This window comes from Alternaria arborescens (genome assembly GCF_004154835.1).
Source record: "Alternaria arborescens strain FERA 675 chromosome Unknown contig_89, whole genome shotgun sequence".
NCBI lineage: Eukaryota > Fungi > Ascomycota > Dothideomycetes > Pleosporales > Pleosporaceae > Alternaria > Alternaria arborescens.
Genome location: NW_021167944.1, coordinates 27,306 through 41,860, shown reverse-complemented (window position 1 = coordinate 41,860; position 14,555 = coordinate 27,306). Strand labels below are relative to the sequence as shown.

At 48.5% G+C, this 14,555-nt stretch overlaps 5 protein-coding genes across 5 annotated transcripts; 1 reads left to right on the top strand and 4 right to left on the bottom strand.

Annotated features, from left to right (window-relative positions):
* Positions 1–1,532: 1,532 nt before the first annotated feature.
* On the bottom strand, positions 1,533–5,177 carry AA0111_g12601 (hypothetical protein; the record flags this gene model as incomplete). The annotated part of the gene is made up of 3 exons (XM_028646600.1): positions 1,533–4,472; positions 4,550–5,011; positions 5,067–5,177. 3 exons carry the CDS (start codon positions 5,175–5,177, stop codon positions 1,533–1,535), a joined length of 3,513 nt encoding a protein of 1,170 aa, XP_028499799.1.
* Positions 5,178–8,199: 3,022 nt separating this feature from the next.
* Positions 8,200–9,259, bottom strand: AA0111_g12600 (hypothetical protein; the record flags this gene model as incomplete). Its single annotated transcript, XM_028646599.1, has 3 exons — positions 8,200–8,366; positions 8,424–8,646; positions 8,735–9,259. The coding sequence occupies 3 exons, from the start codon at positions 9,257–9,259 to the stop codon at positions 8,200–8,202; spliced, it is 915 nt and encodes a 304-aa protein (XP_028499814.1).
* Positions 9,260–9,890: 631 nt separating this feature from the next.
* AA0111_g12599 (hypothetical protein) lies at positions 9,891–10,367 on the bottom strand (the record flags this gene model as incomplete). The annotated part of the gene is made up of 1 exon (XM_028646596.1): positions 9,891–10,367. The coding sequence occupies one exon, from the start codon at positions 10,365–10,367 to the stop codon at positions 9,891–9,893; it is 477 nt and encodes a 158-aa protein (XP_028499816.1).
* Positions 10,368–11,103: 736 nt separating this feature from the next.
* On the bottom strand, positions 11,104–12,944 carry AA0111_g12598 (hypothetical protein; the record flags this gene model as incomplete). Its single annotated transcript, XM_028646595.1, has 2 exons — positions 11,104–11,909; positions 12,071–12,944. 2 exons carry the CDS (start codon positions 12,942–12,944, stop codon positions 11,104–11,106), a joined length of 1,680 nt encoding a protein of 559 aa, XP_028499815.1.
* A 651-nt stretch (positions 12,945–13,595) lies between these two features.
* On the top strand, positions 13,596–14,310 carry AA0111_g12597 (hypothetical protein; the record flags this gene model as incomplete). Its single annotated transcript, XM_028646594.1, has 2 exons — positions 13,596–13,717; positions 13,767–14,310. The coding sequence occupies 2 exons, from the start codon at positions 13,596–13,598 to the stop codon at positions 14,308–14,310; spliced, it is 666 nt and encodes a 221-aa protein (XP_028499805.1).
* Between the last annotated feature and the right edge of the window lie 245 nt (positions 14,311–14,555).

Below are 14,555 nucleotides of genomic sequence, written 5' to 3'. Positions count from 1 at the left end.
GTGTGGGAGGTGTTTCTGGGGTTGGACGTGGCGTAGTTGTTCCTGGAGTAGTTGTTCATGCGCCTGATCTCTGTCTTCTTCTTCTTCTTCTTCTTCTTCTTCTTCTTCATCTTCGTCTTCTTTTTTTTCTCCATTCTCTCTTTCATGTTTTTCTTCCCCATCGTCTTCGTCAGAAATAGTCGTTATCTCACCGGTACCGTAAACAGCGCGCTGGTACTCGCTTGGATCGTATGAAGACCGTCTCCTTTTCTCTGCGGATGGAATAGTCGACACATCTTTATAGTTTCGTTTCTTTGCTGAAGAAGGTTTGACTGGTTTTGCCTCCGCAGGCGTGGATTTCCCAGGCGAACTGAAAAGGCCAACGACATTTTTGAGGACGTTCATTCTGGATGTTGAATCGGCGGCAATGTTGGCGTCGGGGAGAATTGGCGATATGAAATATCAGTGGGGCAGGGGCTTCTAGATGCGGGAGAGATCAATTAAGCAGTTTCTTCCGCTATTGGCTCTTGTATGTGCATCGTAGTGGCTTTGTCTTTGTAGACCTGTGGCCGCATGCGGCAGTCTGTGAGAGCGCGCCGCCGGATAAGGTTTGCACTTGTTTCTACAGGACAACAAAGACTCCAAGGTTTGCATTGCCTAGAAACGAAGACATCATCACTGTAATACAAAGAAACATCACAATCTCACTTTTACCTTTGCACGTCAATATCTTAAGAGCAACTATAAAGAAACCGGATGCGAATTTGAAATCAAATGGTGATTCTGCAGAGAAAACCTTTCTTAGATCTCTTCTATCTCATAAAACAGCTAACTCTAAGCAAGCCGGTCCTACTCCTCGTTTGCTTGTTGCTCTCACCAAGATTTGTCCGATCCTACTAGAATCGGGGTCGTTCTCTCGGGTGGGAAGGATGGGGTCAAACGGGATAAACGGTCGGAAACTATCATTGTACAAGCCCCTCACAAGTGTTATGATAATCCCGGGCGGTCACGGCAGGCTGCGAAAGACATACTAGCGGTGTGCCTCAGATTATAGGCTACATTATATATGCAATGCTCTGCAAAGATATTTGCCAAGAGTGATTACCTATTGAGCTTCCCAATCTCTTTGAAGCTCCGTGACTTTAGCAAAATCGTCTTCCGACAGTTTTTTTGAAGTCTTGACAGTGACGCCCTCATGGCCAGCCTGACAACCCATGAGTGGCAACGTCCCTGCTACTAAGAAACCACGACACGTAACGCAAAGCTTTGTCGACACACAATCGCGACAAACCCAGTAGTCTTCGGGGTACCCCGAATGCGTAAGCAGCGAGCAATGAGTCTGCGCGACTTCACCTACATTGAGCGATTTAGTTTTGCACTGGCGTCCGTCACATGCCATCGAAGCATATGAAGGCAGGTAGTTATCGTCCGGCGATCGGTCTGAAGGAAAATACTCGCCTTTCTGAATGGCTTTCAATTGGTCGTAAGTCGTTTCGTCGAGAAGATGGTCTTCCATGAGGTTTGCGTCTGCATATTGCCCAGAGGATATCCAATCATTCTGCTTCCTCATATCGACTTTTGTCTACACCCATGCGGCGTGAGTCCCGATACACCTTACATAAGGTGGATAGACGATCGCCGTCTGCATCGTTGGCGATGGTATTGCTCAAAGCAATATGCATGAAGCTGTTGCAAGGCTTGTCAGCCTGGTAAGCGAATGTTTTGATTAGGCGGTGCCGGTAAGACTTGTAGAAGGACATAAAGATGTCAAAACCACCGTCGATGCCTCTTCCGCGAACAGCGATTCCTAAGGTATCAGAAACCATCTTGCAGGACAATGAGTCACCATTGTTGCTCTTGAACATGCTGACTGCCGACTCTCTGAATAGCATCTCTTTGAAACTGTCTTCCCAATGCGACTGCCACTCGAGCATGTCGTCGATCGCCCTCATCACTGACTGGGGCTCAGCCTTGCAGCTATTCATGAGTATCAGAGATTGATCGCAAAAGCCATACGCTGCGTCAAATGCTTCCCTTTTCTCCATGCCAAAATCAGCCTTCCAGGACGTCGCTTCAGCCATCAACACTGCAGCCCGCCAATCGGTCCCGATGTGATTAGAGAGTAATGTGTCTGGCGCATTTGTGTGATCGCCAAACGCACATAAGATTGCCGCGGTATGAACGTCGAGATCGGCTTTGTCGGTTATTTGAACATTCCCGGCCTTAACCCAACTCAAAATTTTGAACCAGTTGGGTGGCGTAAACCAGTCGGTGCAGTTTTGGTCGTCGTAACCTTCATAGCTTTTCTTCCAAGTATCACGCTGCAGTTCCAGCTCAGGTGTAGTCGTGAACCAATGGAACATATGCCTGATAGTTGCTCTTGCCCAGAAGGATTTGCTTTGCAACCATCTTCTCGCTACCATTTGACTTGTGATCCTTCTCAAGTCATCGGCACATTTAATATCTGGCCAATTCAAACCCAAAACATGTGTCGATGCCTTGTATTTAATTAGCCCGGCCTCCATGCACTTGAACGCTGCCTCGAAATATTCTTTATTTGCGCCCCAGCTCTTATTTGTCTGCTCTTGTGCTTCAACAGGGAGAAACACGTTCAACATATCGTCCTGGAGGAAAAGTGTTGCGAGGTTCCTGCCTAGCTTGACTCCCACGTCAGCATTCAGCTGGACTGTCCGAAGTCGAAATAGGATCTCTGGTAGCAAATCACGAGCAAATGCAGACATAGCGGTTGTCTGTTCGTTCCGGTCACCGTTAACATTTTTTTTCAAGTTTCCCAAACTCTGAATCAAGCATACCGCTGTATTTGCCATCGCGGTGTCCCAATCAACGATGAATTGCGACAGCGCAGAACTTTGTTTCTCCTTAGACTCGAAGAACTCTTTATTGAAACCATGTGCATCTAGAGCCTCTGGGGTGAAAGTTGCAGTCAGAAACTGTTGGATAGCTCGTAGTTGAGCGTGGCTGCCATTTTGTAAGAGCGCATGCGCGACCAAATTCTTGCGAGGATCGACTAGCAGGTATTTCGCAATCTCGATTGCGGCAAACGTGAGGTAGTTGCGATGGTCTATCGTCAACAGGCAAGAGTAGGCAGACTCTATGGTAGACTTGACCACAGTGGAAGGGTCCCCATCTCGTGCGACAAAATCTTGAACGATCGCTAATCGCGGCATCGCGACTCCCAGATGGTTCAGGGCCGCTAGCAAATGGAGGGTTTCCTTCAGCTGCAGCAAATCTTTCTCTGGTAGCTGCTTCGCTAGACGAGATAGATCGTGCAAAGCAACATCTTGACGAGACTGATGGTTTCTCATCATGACTCGCTCGACTTCAGACCGTGATGATGCACGGCGCATGCTTGAAGTATACCAGGACAGGATATAGTAATCACCTGAAGCCATCTGGACGAGTCGCTCACTGACGTTTGCTTGGAAGTCGTCGTTCTTAAGTGCTTGTCTAAACAGATCGCATCTCGAAAGAAAGTCATTCGCGACTAATGCAATATCCTTTGAATGGGGATACCCTTCATGGAGCGAGAGTCTGGCAGCTGTGATGCTAGTGTGCTCGGTGACGGTGCTTAACCAGGTGTTGTTACCTGTGAGTAGAAAGCGCATTCTTGAGCTTGCCGGGCCAGAGCGTTGCAATATATCGCGCAAACTCCCAGATTCTTTCTCTTCCATGAGGTCCAAGCCGTCAAGAACTATATAGCAAGTCAAGTCCGGTATCTTCCGCATTACCTCCTGAACAATACTGTTCCACAAATCTTCGCCCTTGTCATTTTTCGAATCCTCCAATATTGGTTGGGCAAGCTTGAAGAATTGGGCATTCTGGACACAGAGCTGGAACAAGATTGCCCGTACGACGTTTCCGGTAGTTGATAGAACGGCTGTACGATCAAGTAGATAGTAAGCTACAGCTGCGGACTTGTGGTCTCTAGCATGTCTCTGGAGGTGATCGATTGCAGCAATGGCAAGATACGTCTTGCCAGTACTGGAAGCAGCCTCGAGCGCAAGGATTTGCGATTCGTTCTCAGAGGCAATCCAAGCCGTTAGAAGATCATGCTGCAACAGCCACTCTCCTGTCTTACGCACACGATGGTCAGCGCATGCGCGATAACGAGAAGTCCAGGGCTCGCTGTCGATGTGGAGCCACTCCTTCAGCTTTCCAATCTTGCTTGGTTCTAACATGGTGTGCATAATGGTGCCGACACTTTCGCGAACCGTGAGGACGTTTGTGTGTATTTGGAGAACCGTTGACAGGACCAACGCAGAAGACAGTTTGTTCTCTTCTTCTACAAGCTGTCGCAACTGTGTCAGATGCGCGTCCACTCCTTGATCATCACCTGCCATTGTCTCAAAGAACATCTTTGTAACTTTGGCAATCTCTTTGAAGCCTTTCGCCTTCCCCGAGTCCTGTGTCAATTTGACGTAGAGAGCGACGCAATCGACAACGTGCTTGAGGATAACACTCAGGAATTGAACCTATCACGCAATCAGTTCAGATGCTCACTTGAGATGACCGGCTTGGACAGAAGGATACGGCCGTGTTTTGCACTTACGAATTTGGGATGCACTGTTGCACCAGCCTTCTGAGCTTCCATAACCATGTCGAATCTCATAGAGAAGAAACCGACCTGTTCAAAGAGATTTGCCGCGCTTATGAAAATCTCGTGGTAGTTCTTAGTCGTTTCGACGAGTAACTCGATGGATTTAGACAACAGTGTAACCCCAGCCCCCACAAAGGGAATGCTCGTGGCCATAGGCATGAGGAACTCCTGGAATTTCCAAATCACACGGAAAACCCCAAAGAAGATGGTTTTGGCTTTCTCGAACATGCTCCTGATTTTGTCTCGTTTGCGGATATCAGGGTGTTCTCCCCGATTAGCGACGACAACTTCTGCTAAACCCGCCTTGAGTATTTTGTTCACCTTGGCGCTGATCTGGGTTTGGAACCCGTTTTCGTCCTTTTCCTGGTCAATCCTGTTACGGAGGCTGATGCCCGTCACTGCGACGAAATTTTTCTAGGCGGACACGTTGATGAGTGTTGGATCAATTGGTATTACTCGGTAGCACTACCTCGGCTTGGTCCCATAACTTCTCAAGATCTTCGTCAGGCTTGTTATGGAGGGCAACTTCATTGCTTATGATTTCCTTTTCTGGAAGCTCCCTTGATTTGCTAGGTTGCATGTTTTCTGCTGTTGACTGAATGTTAATGTTGAGCTGACTGCACATCATCCGAAGGACATGCGCATTTAGGTATTAAGTGCAGCAATCTCATACAAGCGGGTCATTTATGTTGATCTGAGGCGCTCGCGCACGTCCCCGTCCGTCCACATCTGCCATTCTGTTACAAGCATTACCGATCAGCGCAAAGTGGCTGGACGTCTAGAACCGAAGCTTGAGAGGACTTGACGTGATGGCGCATAGATCGACCTTGCCGAGACCAAGCCAATGCAAAGGCGCAAGCTGAATAATCGAAATGTGCGGCTGCTAGCTTAGACCATGCGCAAGACTTGGTCCCCCAACGTACTTCAATTCCTACGTGAAAACTTCCACTTTTAACATGGGTGGCAGGCTGCACCAGTCGTTGGCAATACTCGCTGCAACTAGCTTTAACCATCTACACATGTCGACAGATTGAGTGTTCTCGTGTCGTTTGGGTGCTTGTAATGATTTTCGGCCAGTTGCGCATTAGTGTGTGGGGATACATCTAGCACTCGTTAAGTTGTGCTTGACTAGTGCGGTGCTTCTGACACTACTACGTTGCTTTTGTTTCGGGCTATGATCCTAATGAGATGTGTCACGACATGAAGAACTAGGTCATGTGCTTTGCACTTCTAATTGATAGAACATGTAGGAGTACAGTCTCACCCTTTAGCTTGGTAGGATATCTAGCGATGAGCGAGTCGATAGAGGTTGTGGATCAAAGCTTCAGTTGCAAGGATGCATACTCGAGTGCGGGGAGCATTGGTTCCCCTCGATAACCTTCGCCATGCAGACACAGGCCGAAAACGTTCATATTGGGCCCATCCCATATCTCGGCGACTTTGGCGACGATCGCTACTTGTGGTGTGAGAGTGCACATACCAACAGTGGCACAGTTAGACACTACTCTAATCTCGCAGGTGCATACAGTATTGTACTAGCAGTTAGCTACGCCTTTGTAACTGATTCTTTGGCACGGGTTGTGGCTTATATAAATGCAAACGCAAGCTTCAGTAACCGTAGATAAAGAGGAAATAATAAATAATAGGCACTTATCAATGAGATCTATATACTTGAAAGATTCTTCTTTTTTGTCCATCTCTTTAATAGCTTCTATAGGCATCGTGCTAGAGGCTCTTGTTACGTGGCCATGTCGTATAGCTTCGCAGCTGGTGCGATCCGTTGACTGCCGTAGCCTTCGTTCGCTAACGAAGCCTCTAATTGTAAAATTCATCGTACAGTGTTTGTACAGTTGCTCCAGCGCGTCGGTCGCGTAGCATCGTACGAGGGACATTAAAAGTTCGACTAACTACTCTTAGAGCCTTGATCTGGTTTCTATCAAGGGAAGACATAGTAAGCTGCATATTGGCTTTCGAGGAGTATAAAAAAGGTTGTTGGGGTTGAGACATGATTACTTTGAGCTTGAGAGGTGCGCAAAGTTGGTGGGATGGGCGGCTCGCTTGCAAAATACGTTAGCTTCTTCAGGACGTCCCGTTTGGCTGTCTCTATCAGATCCTGACACATTGACGCCACCTACAGGAAGGTGTGGTTTGAATTTGACATCAAGTGCTGGAACACCGCATTCCGTGTTGGCTTGTCGTACTTCCTCCGCTGGACCAATTCGGAGACACTTGATCCATAATTTCTAATTAGGAAGCGATGCGCATCCTGCAGCCCAGTCGCTTCCATTAGGCAGCGATTTGATCAAGAGCAAGCTGAGCTGACGCAGATGGCAGTACCCAACCTTCCAGGTTCATCCACGATCTGCACTACAAAGCCATGGACTTCAACTATCAACCTATAGGCAATAGCGACCTCCGACTTCTGACTCCTGTTTCTATCCAATCAAACCGTCTTTCCTTCAGCATGACCAGCTTTGCTCAAAACTCAGCACCTCGCTACACTGCGGTCTCATACACTTGGGGCAATGAGACTCCATCGGAGCACATATTCATTAATGGCCAACCTTTCCCTGTCCGACTCAATCTCTAGTCATGTCTGCACTATCTAGCCCAAGACAAAACGGCAGGCTGGACACACCTCTGGGTGGACGCAATTTGTATCGACCAAAAGAACAACGAAGAACGTACCGCGCAAGTTCGGCGCATGGATACAATATATCGCAACGCGAGTGTCGAGTCTGTTTGGCTTGGTCTTCCACCATCTGTGGAGCGATATCGATATTGGCACGAACCAATACGAACTTTTGAGGACTCGGGCTTCGATTTCTACGATCAGATGTCCCATCTAGCAAACCATTCATATTGGACTCGCTTCTGGGTCATCCAGGAGTTTCTCCTCGGCCGAGATGTGAACGTGTACTGCGGAAACACGCGCATGAACTGGCTTGATTTCAAACAAACACTTGGATCATGTGCAGGCGTACTTGAGCGCATCCACCAAGCGTCTATGCCAAGAAACTTTGACAGCGGGCTTTGGAGAGCTTTCCCTCTGATCACCGGACGCCACCCGGATCGCCATCCGAAAATGCATCTTGCACTCTCCCAGTTGCTCATCAATCACAGCACTTCGGAATGCAAAGACCCGCGAGATCGAGTGTTTGCTTTGTTAGGGCTAGTGATGTCAGACGAGCGGGTGCTTCTAGAGCGGTTTTTCCCAGACTATGACATGAGTGAAGACGATGTTGTGCTAATTGCGCTTGCGCATGTGAGGCAGTGCAACTTTGAATATGATGGGCTCGATGATGATACGTTGTTTAAGGGGTTGGGAACCACAAATCTGAAGAAGAGAAAGATGCTTGAAAGACGCGTTGCGGACTATGACTATCTAGGAGGTGAGGTACCTCGTCGTTACCAGTTTTCCGACGACGATGACTCTGCAGAGAGGGAGGCGAGATGTAGTGAGGGTGATGATGGTCCAAATCACAGATCCATGAAGAGTACATATGCAGTCACTCTTCTTGCAGTCGCTCTGCTGTTTGTGGGTGGTTGGAAGCGGTATCGCTAGTTACAGCCTTATAAGTATTTTCGCAAGTCTCTGCAGTCTACAATCCCTTGATACCGACCTTAAGGTAGTACGGATCGGCAAGGTGCTCCTGAAACCCTTCAGACATCATGTCATTAACATCCCAAGCAGCGAAGACAAAACGACCGTGCAAGAACTCGGCTTCTCGCGTAGCAGTCCAAACAGCAAACTGCCCACTCAAGTCCTCTGTAACAAAACATCAAAAAACCAGGGTAGCAGGTTTGGCTCCACGATATACCTTACCGTCGTACCATTCGATAGTATCCTTGGTATAGCCATGCCTTTTGGCTGACTCGGTTAAGACTTCACCAGGATGGAAGCTTATGACTTGCAACTTCTCGGGCTTCACGTCCTTGGCAATCTGCTGCACTAGGACTGCACCGGAGTTTTTAGTCAGACCATACGATGGACGGGCTCCTTCGGCATCCCATAGGTATATCTTGTTGGTAGAAACATTGACGAGGAACTGCGAAGAGGTGCTAGCGGTGTATTCCCCTAGTCATTGACAGTAGACAGTAACTCAAGTCAGTCCCACTCACGTGCGCCCGACTTACCTTCTGTTGAACGTGTCCAACTTGTTTGTAGAAATGTTGAGTATGGACAAATAATGCGCAAACGTTTACATCGAAACTGGACAAAATCGCGTCCCGACCGCTATCCAGAAGCGGCTCTTCAGGGCCATAGCATACCGCATTCAGCGCAAGGACATCGACTAGTGTTCCTTTCTTAGAAAGACTCGACCAGATGGTGTCACTTTCGCTGATGTCGCCGACGTTGCAAACTCGGGGGTCTACGATGGTCACCCCACTAGCATCTTCGATCTCATCTCTCAGTTCAAAAGTTGCAGCGATAAGAGCATCCTCATCGACATCTAAGATGATAATCTTCGAAACAGACGCCCGCGCAAAATTTCGCGCAATGGAAAATCCGATCCCTTCGGCAACCCCCGTAATCAGGACTGTTTTCCCTGATTGACTCAATTCAGGCCGAAGAGGTGAGATTGCTGGATATGGTCGTTTGTGAAACGTTGGAACAACCTGGGGGATTGCGATGAGGCGCTCTATGTCTGCGTTGACCATTCTCCTTGAGATTCCGAATGTCGTGTTCGACAGCCGCCTTTAGGATTGCTTGAAAGCTAAAAGTTGAAAGTTGAAAGTCTTGTTCCAATACTCTATTGCTCCCGGTGATAAAGGACAATAATTGCCGCAATGATAAGTTCTGTGGAAATGACGATTGAAGGACAATTGCACTCAGAGACACAGACAGGGTTTCTTTGAAAGCAACGAAGTCTCCACGAGAGAGAATGTGACCCAAGCAGCCGGATTGCTGACAAAACCTGTGATCGGGGAGAATTCCAAAGCAATTACTTATCTCGTGGACGGCGATGCTAAGAGTCGAGAGTGGAGCATGCGTCCTTAGCAAGCCAGTTTCAGTCTGCAGATCGAACTGATTGTTAGCCAGTTTGCTTTCAATCAGTCATTCCTAACGCGATACCAAATCTAGCGTAGATAATGCATAACCCGTCGGCTCATCTCAGCTGGGAAAGAAAGGTACGAAAGGCGGACGAAGGTTGCAATCGCCTGACTTTCTTCTAAGGTCTACTAGACTAGGCTACGTTCATCTACAGCGTACATTGTCTTAGCACTAACGACCCTTCGCTAGAATTTGACCAGACTGTTAGTAAGAGAATGTTTCTCCTACAATCTTCCTTCACGCCAGGACTGACGATAAGCGTTGCGCTAGAGGGAAAGATTGATGGGTCCCCAACATGGTCGACGTGCGCATGACTATTCCAGACGTCAGTTCAGCGGTTCCAGGCAGGTTTGAACTGATATACCTCCAGATCAGTGCTTCAATGCTAGCCTTATCGACCCCTCCACGTTCCAATAGATCTGCCACATTGTACATAGGCTCAAGTATAGCGCCTTCGATTGCCTTCGTTGCCTGCACAACATGAGGTGCCATGTTCTCCCAATCTTTGCGAGCCCCAAGATCGAAAAGGACGCGCCTGACCTTGCCCCCACTGTCAGTGTGAGTGAGCACAAACACATAGCTGATATCTTCGAATTTTTCGAAACCAGGTATCTGCGGATATGTGAACACGGCGGCTGGAATGTTTCCAATCTTAGAACCGGTGTCCATGATAGAGACATCGACGGTTTTAGTAGATTCTGGGATTGTGATCATTTTGTGGAATGAATGGTTGTTGAGGGTTGAAGAAAGAGTAAATTTTCTGGAGTCGAGGATTCAGATGCGTGCAAGCAGATTTGTTATATAGTCTTAACGGGGAAACTGTGGTGTCTTCAAGATTCGCTTCGTCTACAAACTACTTAGTAACACCACTAGGCAGAATCTTGAGCTGATTGTGTTGCGTCTCATGATGTGTTGACTAAAGGGAGCAAAGTGAGGTGTAGACCTGAAAAGCCTGAAGGGGATGCTGTACACCTTCGCAGAATACTGGCCCGTGAGCTCGGAGAGCTTATTTTGCGGCCGTAACCAGATCGGACACCACGATGCTACATCATGTAGTCATTGAGGATTACGTGGTATCGCTCGGTAAAGCGGAATATTGCTCCACAATTAACCCGACAGCTCTGGCCAAGTCAGGTGGGTATAGCTTAGGTCCAGAGAATGGTTGTCCGCTCATCGTGGCATAGTGTTGATCACGGTTATGGGCGATTCGTCCAACTCGATTTCATTTGCAATATGAGTGTGAACTTCATAAATCGTTTTCAGATCTCGTTTGTTAACTTGTCGGTGTGACCTTTGGAGGCGAGTGAGTAGATGGCATGTAATCAAGGAGAAAACACCTAGACATGAAACACGAACCCAGCTCAATAGAAGCGAGTGAATTCATATCCATGGAAAATGAAACGGGATTGATTTGATATGACCATGTGACTCTAATGATGGATATTGATCATCACGACGAGTTCTGTACTCCGACTTGTAGCCACTCTGGCACCTTTGCTTCCCATTGCCCGGTGCAAGCACTCGCAATACATTCGGATAAGCTTCCAAAACAGAACTCTCGGCCCGTGAGGCCGGGCCCGTAGTGCGCATACTTCCCTGAGTTTGTCATGATGCATCTTGCCTCCTTCTTGATCACGGGATCGCGGATGAAACACCAACACGTATCCGTTAGCACCTGGACACCAAACTCGTCCAGCTCCGCAATGTAGTTCGCTTGCGTCGCAAGACTGTGCTGTGCCCTCGATGTCGTTACGATTACAGAAGTGGAAGAATGTTTAGTACGTCTATGAACGAGTTGGGCAAGCGATTTGAGCTCGAGGAGCGAGAAGTGAGGGTTACCAAGGGACACAAGATCTACCGTTCGAGGAAGGACTTTGGAATCGGAATCCTGATTGAAAGCTGTCCACGTATCTTCCAAGTCGTGCCAAGTGATGCTGATCTCTGGCTGTAACGCGTCAGACTGTACGAGGCCTGCATATTGCTCGGCTTCCGGTGTAACGCCGAGCATATGGAACATGGGTGCTCCAGCACTGGTAGCGAACGCGGCCGAGAAGGCTTTCAAAGCGTCTCGAGATGGTGGACGCTCCATAGATCCGAAACCAGTGATGATAGGAATACGTGAGCCTGCTTTAGCGCCAATCCTACAGCCGAGTAGTGGCCAAAAGGAGTCGTCAATGGGCGGTTCGCGAACTTGGTTGAATGGAGGTGCGGAGATCGAGATCTCTGGTACCCTGTTCTTGGTCAAGTGGATGCTAGCTAGAGGAGCGCGACCGGTCAGAGCGATGAGTGTTTCGAGCATGTTTGGATATTTAGCCGTTCTTGAACCAAGAACGCTATTCGAGTAGCACACAACATTAGACTCTCCAACGCAACTTGGTCGCCGAGCTTCGGTGCTGAATCAAGCTGATAAGGCGCACATGTGAACGACATCTGAGCACCCATGTCGAGGAAAATCTTTGCCAACTCATCGCTCTCTATGCTGAAGCCTGTGTCAACTCCCAGGTCTCGCCAGCGTTGTCCGTCGACAGTAATAGCATTTACAGTAGTGGGCACCGCGAACTTTCCACCCAAATCACGAAGCCGTTTGCCGAAGAAGACGGATGCTGGCCCAAAGTGAGCGCCGTCTACATGTGCTTGACATACAGACATTAATGATGGGGCCTTCATGATGGTTGCTGTTCGGATGATGACCCTCATAGCCAGCTCGTGAGCCTTAGTGTACCCGCCTTTTCCATTGTAGTCACCTTGGAGCATGACTTTGTCAAGTTCCGAGAGCTCAGGCGTGTGAGGTCGAACGTGTTCAGGGCTCAAGGCTTTATAGTGGTCTTTTGTGCTTGCCTCCAATTGTCGTGTCGAAATGCAGTGACCTTGGATGAAGATGTTCCTCTTGTTCCATCCAAGTATGGTCTTGAAGTCCCCAGGATCTACGATCAGCATAGGTATCATCCTACCGAACACTTCTTCTGCGACAAAGAGACCAACGGCAAGGATCTCGTTGGCACGCTCGAAGATCAATGCCCTCGGCCCATTGCCGTTCATGATTAGTTCTAGTATCGTGGCTGACCCGGAACATGATCCACGTCCACCTGGTATAGCCAGTATCTTGTCTTTCAGACATTGCCGCACCAAGGGGTGGGAACGATCGATAACCTCTCCGGTGACATGGTCAACACCGCCCCAGAAGCTGAGTTCAATATTGGACGCTAGTAGCTCGCCTGAGACGTTGCCTTCAACGTGGGGTGCACCGTATACAATTTCCAGATGCGTGCTTGACGAAGGCACATCATGCATGTTAACGAATGGGTGATATAAGGTATGGATATTCAGGTCTTCTCAAAGATTGCAAGACGTTTGGGATAGGAATTCTTAAACAGCTTGTTCAGATTATGGAAGCGTTGTCTGGTAACGATCAGTCTACAGGATGTCAATGGTTCGAGGAAGAGGGGCAATTATGACCTCATTCGTGCACGTCAAATCGAACCTCGGCCTGGGGCGCTTGTAAGACAGTGGGCCGATGAGATGATGATAGAGGCGTACAATCAATGGCAGATAAGGCTCAGTCGTCGTGGAGATCTGGAGTTGTGTAGGCTGAAGTGTAATTCATGATCGGAAGGAAGGGTCGGTTCGGAGTTCGGACTGGTCCAATAACCGAGGACGGAGCTCAGGACCGCCTAAAGCGTCCATAAGACCAGCTTCCACCCTACAACTATCATGTTATCGCTTCGTCAATTCCGCACCCTCGGCAGTGCGATGAACTTGCCGCAGGTCGCCTTTCGAAGCAGCATATAAGAGGGCCAGAAATGACACCAACATAACGCAGAACTTCCATCACTCATTTCAAGCCAAGCTCTGGAATCCAGTCGTGAGCGCTCACAAAGCATACTTAAACTCTGACAATCATTCTGTCGAATATATTGCGGCAATCTGGTAGCGTGCTTCGATATGGACCTGATCATTGACACTCCACGCCTCAAGCTCACGCTCCTCACCACCGCACCCCGCTCTTCCCAAGAGTTCGACTGGATTCATGAACTCCGAAGCGACATACAGAGTTCATGGTGGAGGTAAACCCCCTCTCCTATCCCATCATTCTCAACTAACAGTACATCCAAGTCTCTACGGTGCCTCCAAAACTCCCGAGGATACCGAAAAAGCATTGCAGAATATCCTGCCGGTATCACATCTAGGAGGTGAGGAGAAAATATATCGCTTCCCTTACGTTGTCCACGAAATTGCCCAAAATGATGAGAGCAACGAGGAGCAATTCATCGGCCTGATCACCCTCCGCACCCTATCCGCCTTTGAAACGAAGTTTCCTCCACGCGACAAGCACGGTTCGACATCCACGTCGCTTTCACTCGAACTCGCTTACATGTTCCTTCCCCAGTTCTGGGGCCGTGGGTATGCTACGGAATCCATTACCGCTATTCTCCAAAGATGTGCGCGTGTACCAGCGGCTCACTGGACCCCGTACGACAAGGTTGTTGTGAGGGCGATTGTAAATGACGAGAATGGGGCAAGTCAGAAGGTAATGGAAAAGTGTGGTATGGAAGAGCCGGAGGTTGTGGAGTTTGAGGGCGGAAGGTTTTTCATTGCGGGGAAGTGGAGGACGAGGCATCGTTTATGTGTCTATGGCAGAGAGATTGTGGTTGGGTGAGGATAAGTTTTTGTTAGTGGTTTGTCGTAGGAAGGGCTCGAGACTTTGCTTGCATCTGGAAACATCGCAAGGCTTCGGACACCGGTGTGGATTTATGTGCTTCATCAGGGCTTTTGAAATCATTGTTTGCGAGAACACCATGTCCACCTCACCCCGTTCTCAACGAGCATGCGAATGAAGAATTGCTTGTGGGCTAATGAGAGTTACAGAACATTGGCCGCATTTGACTAGCATGTAATCGTCGT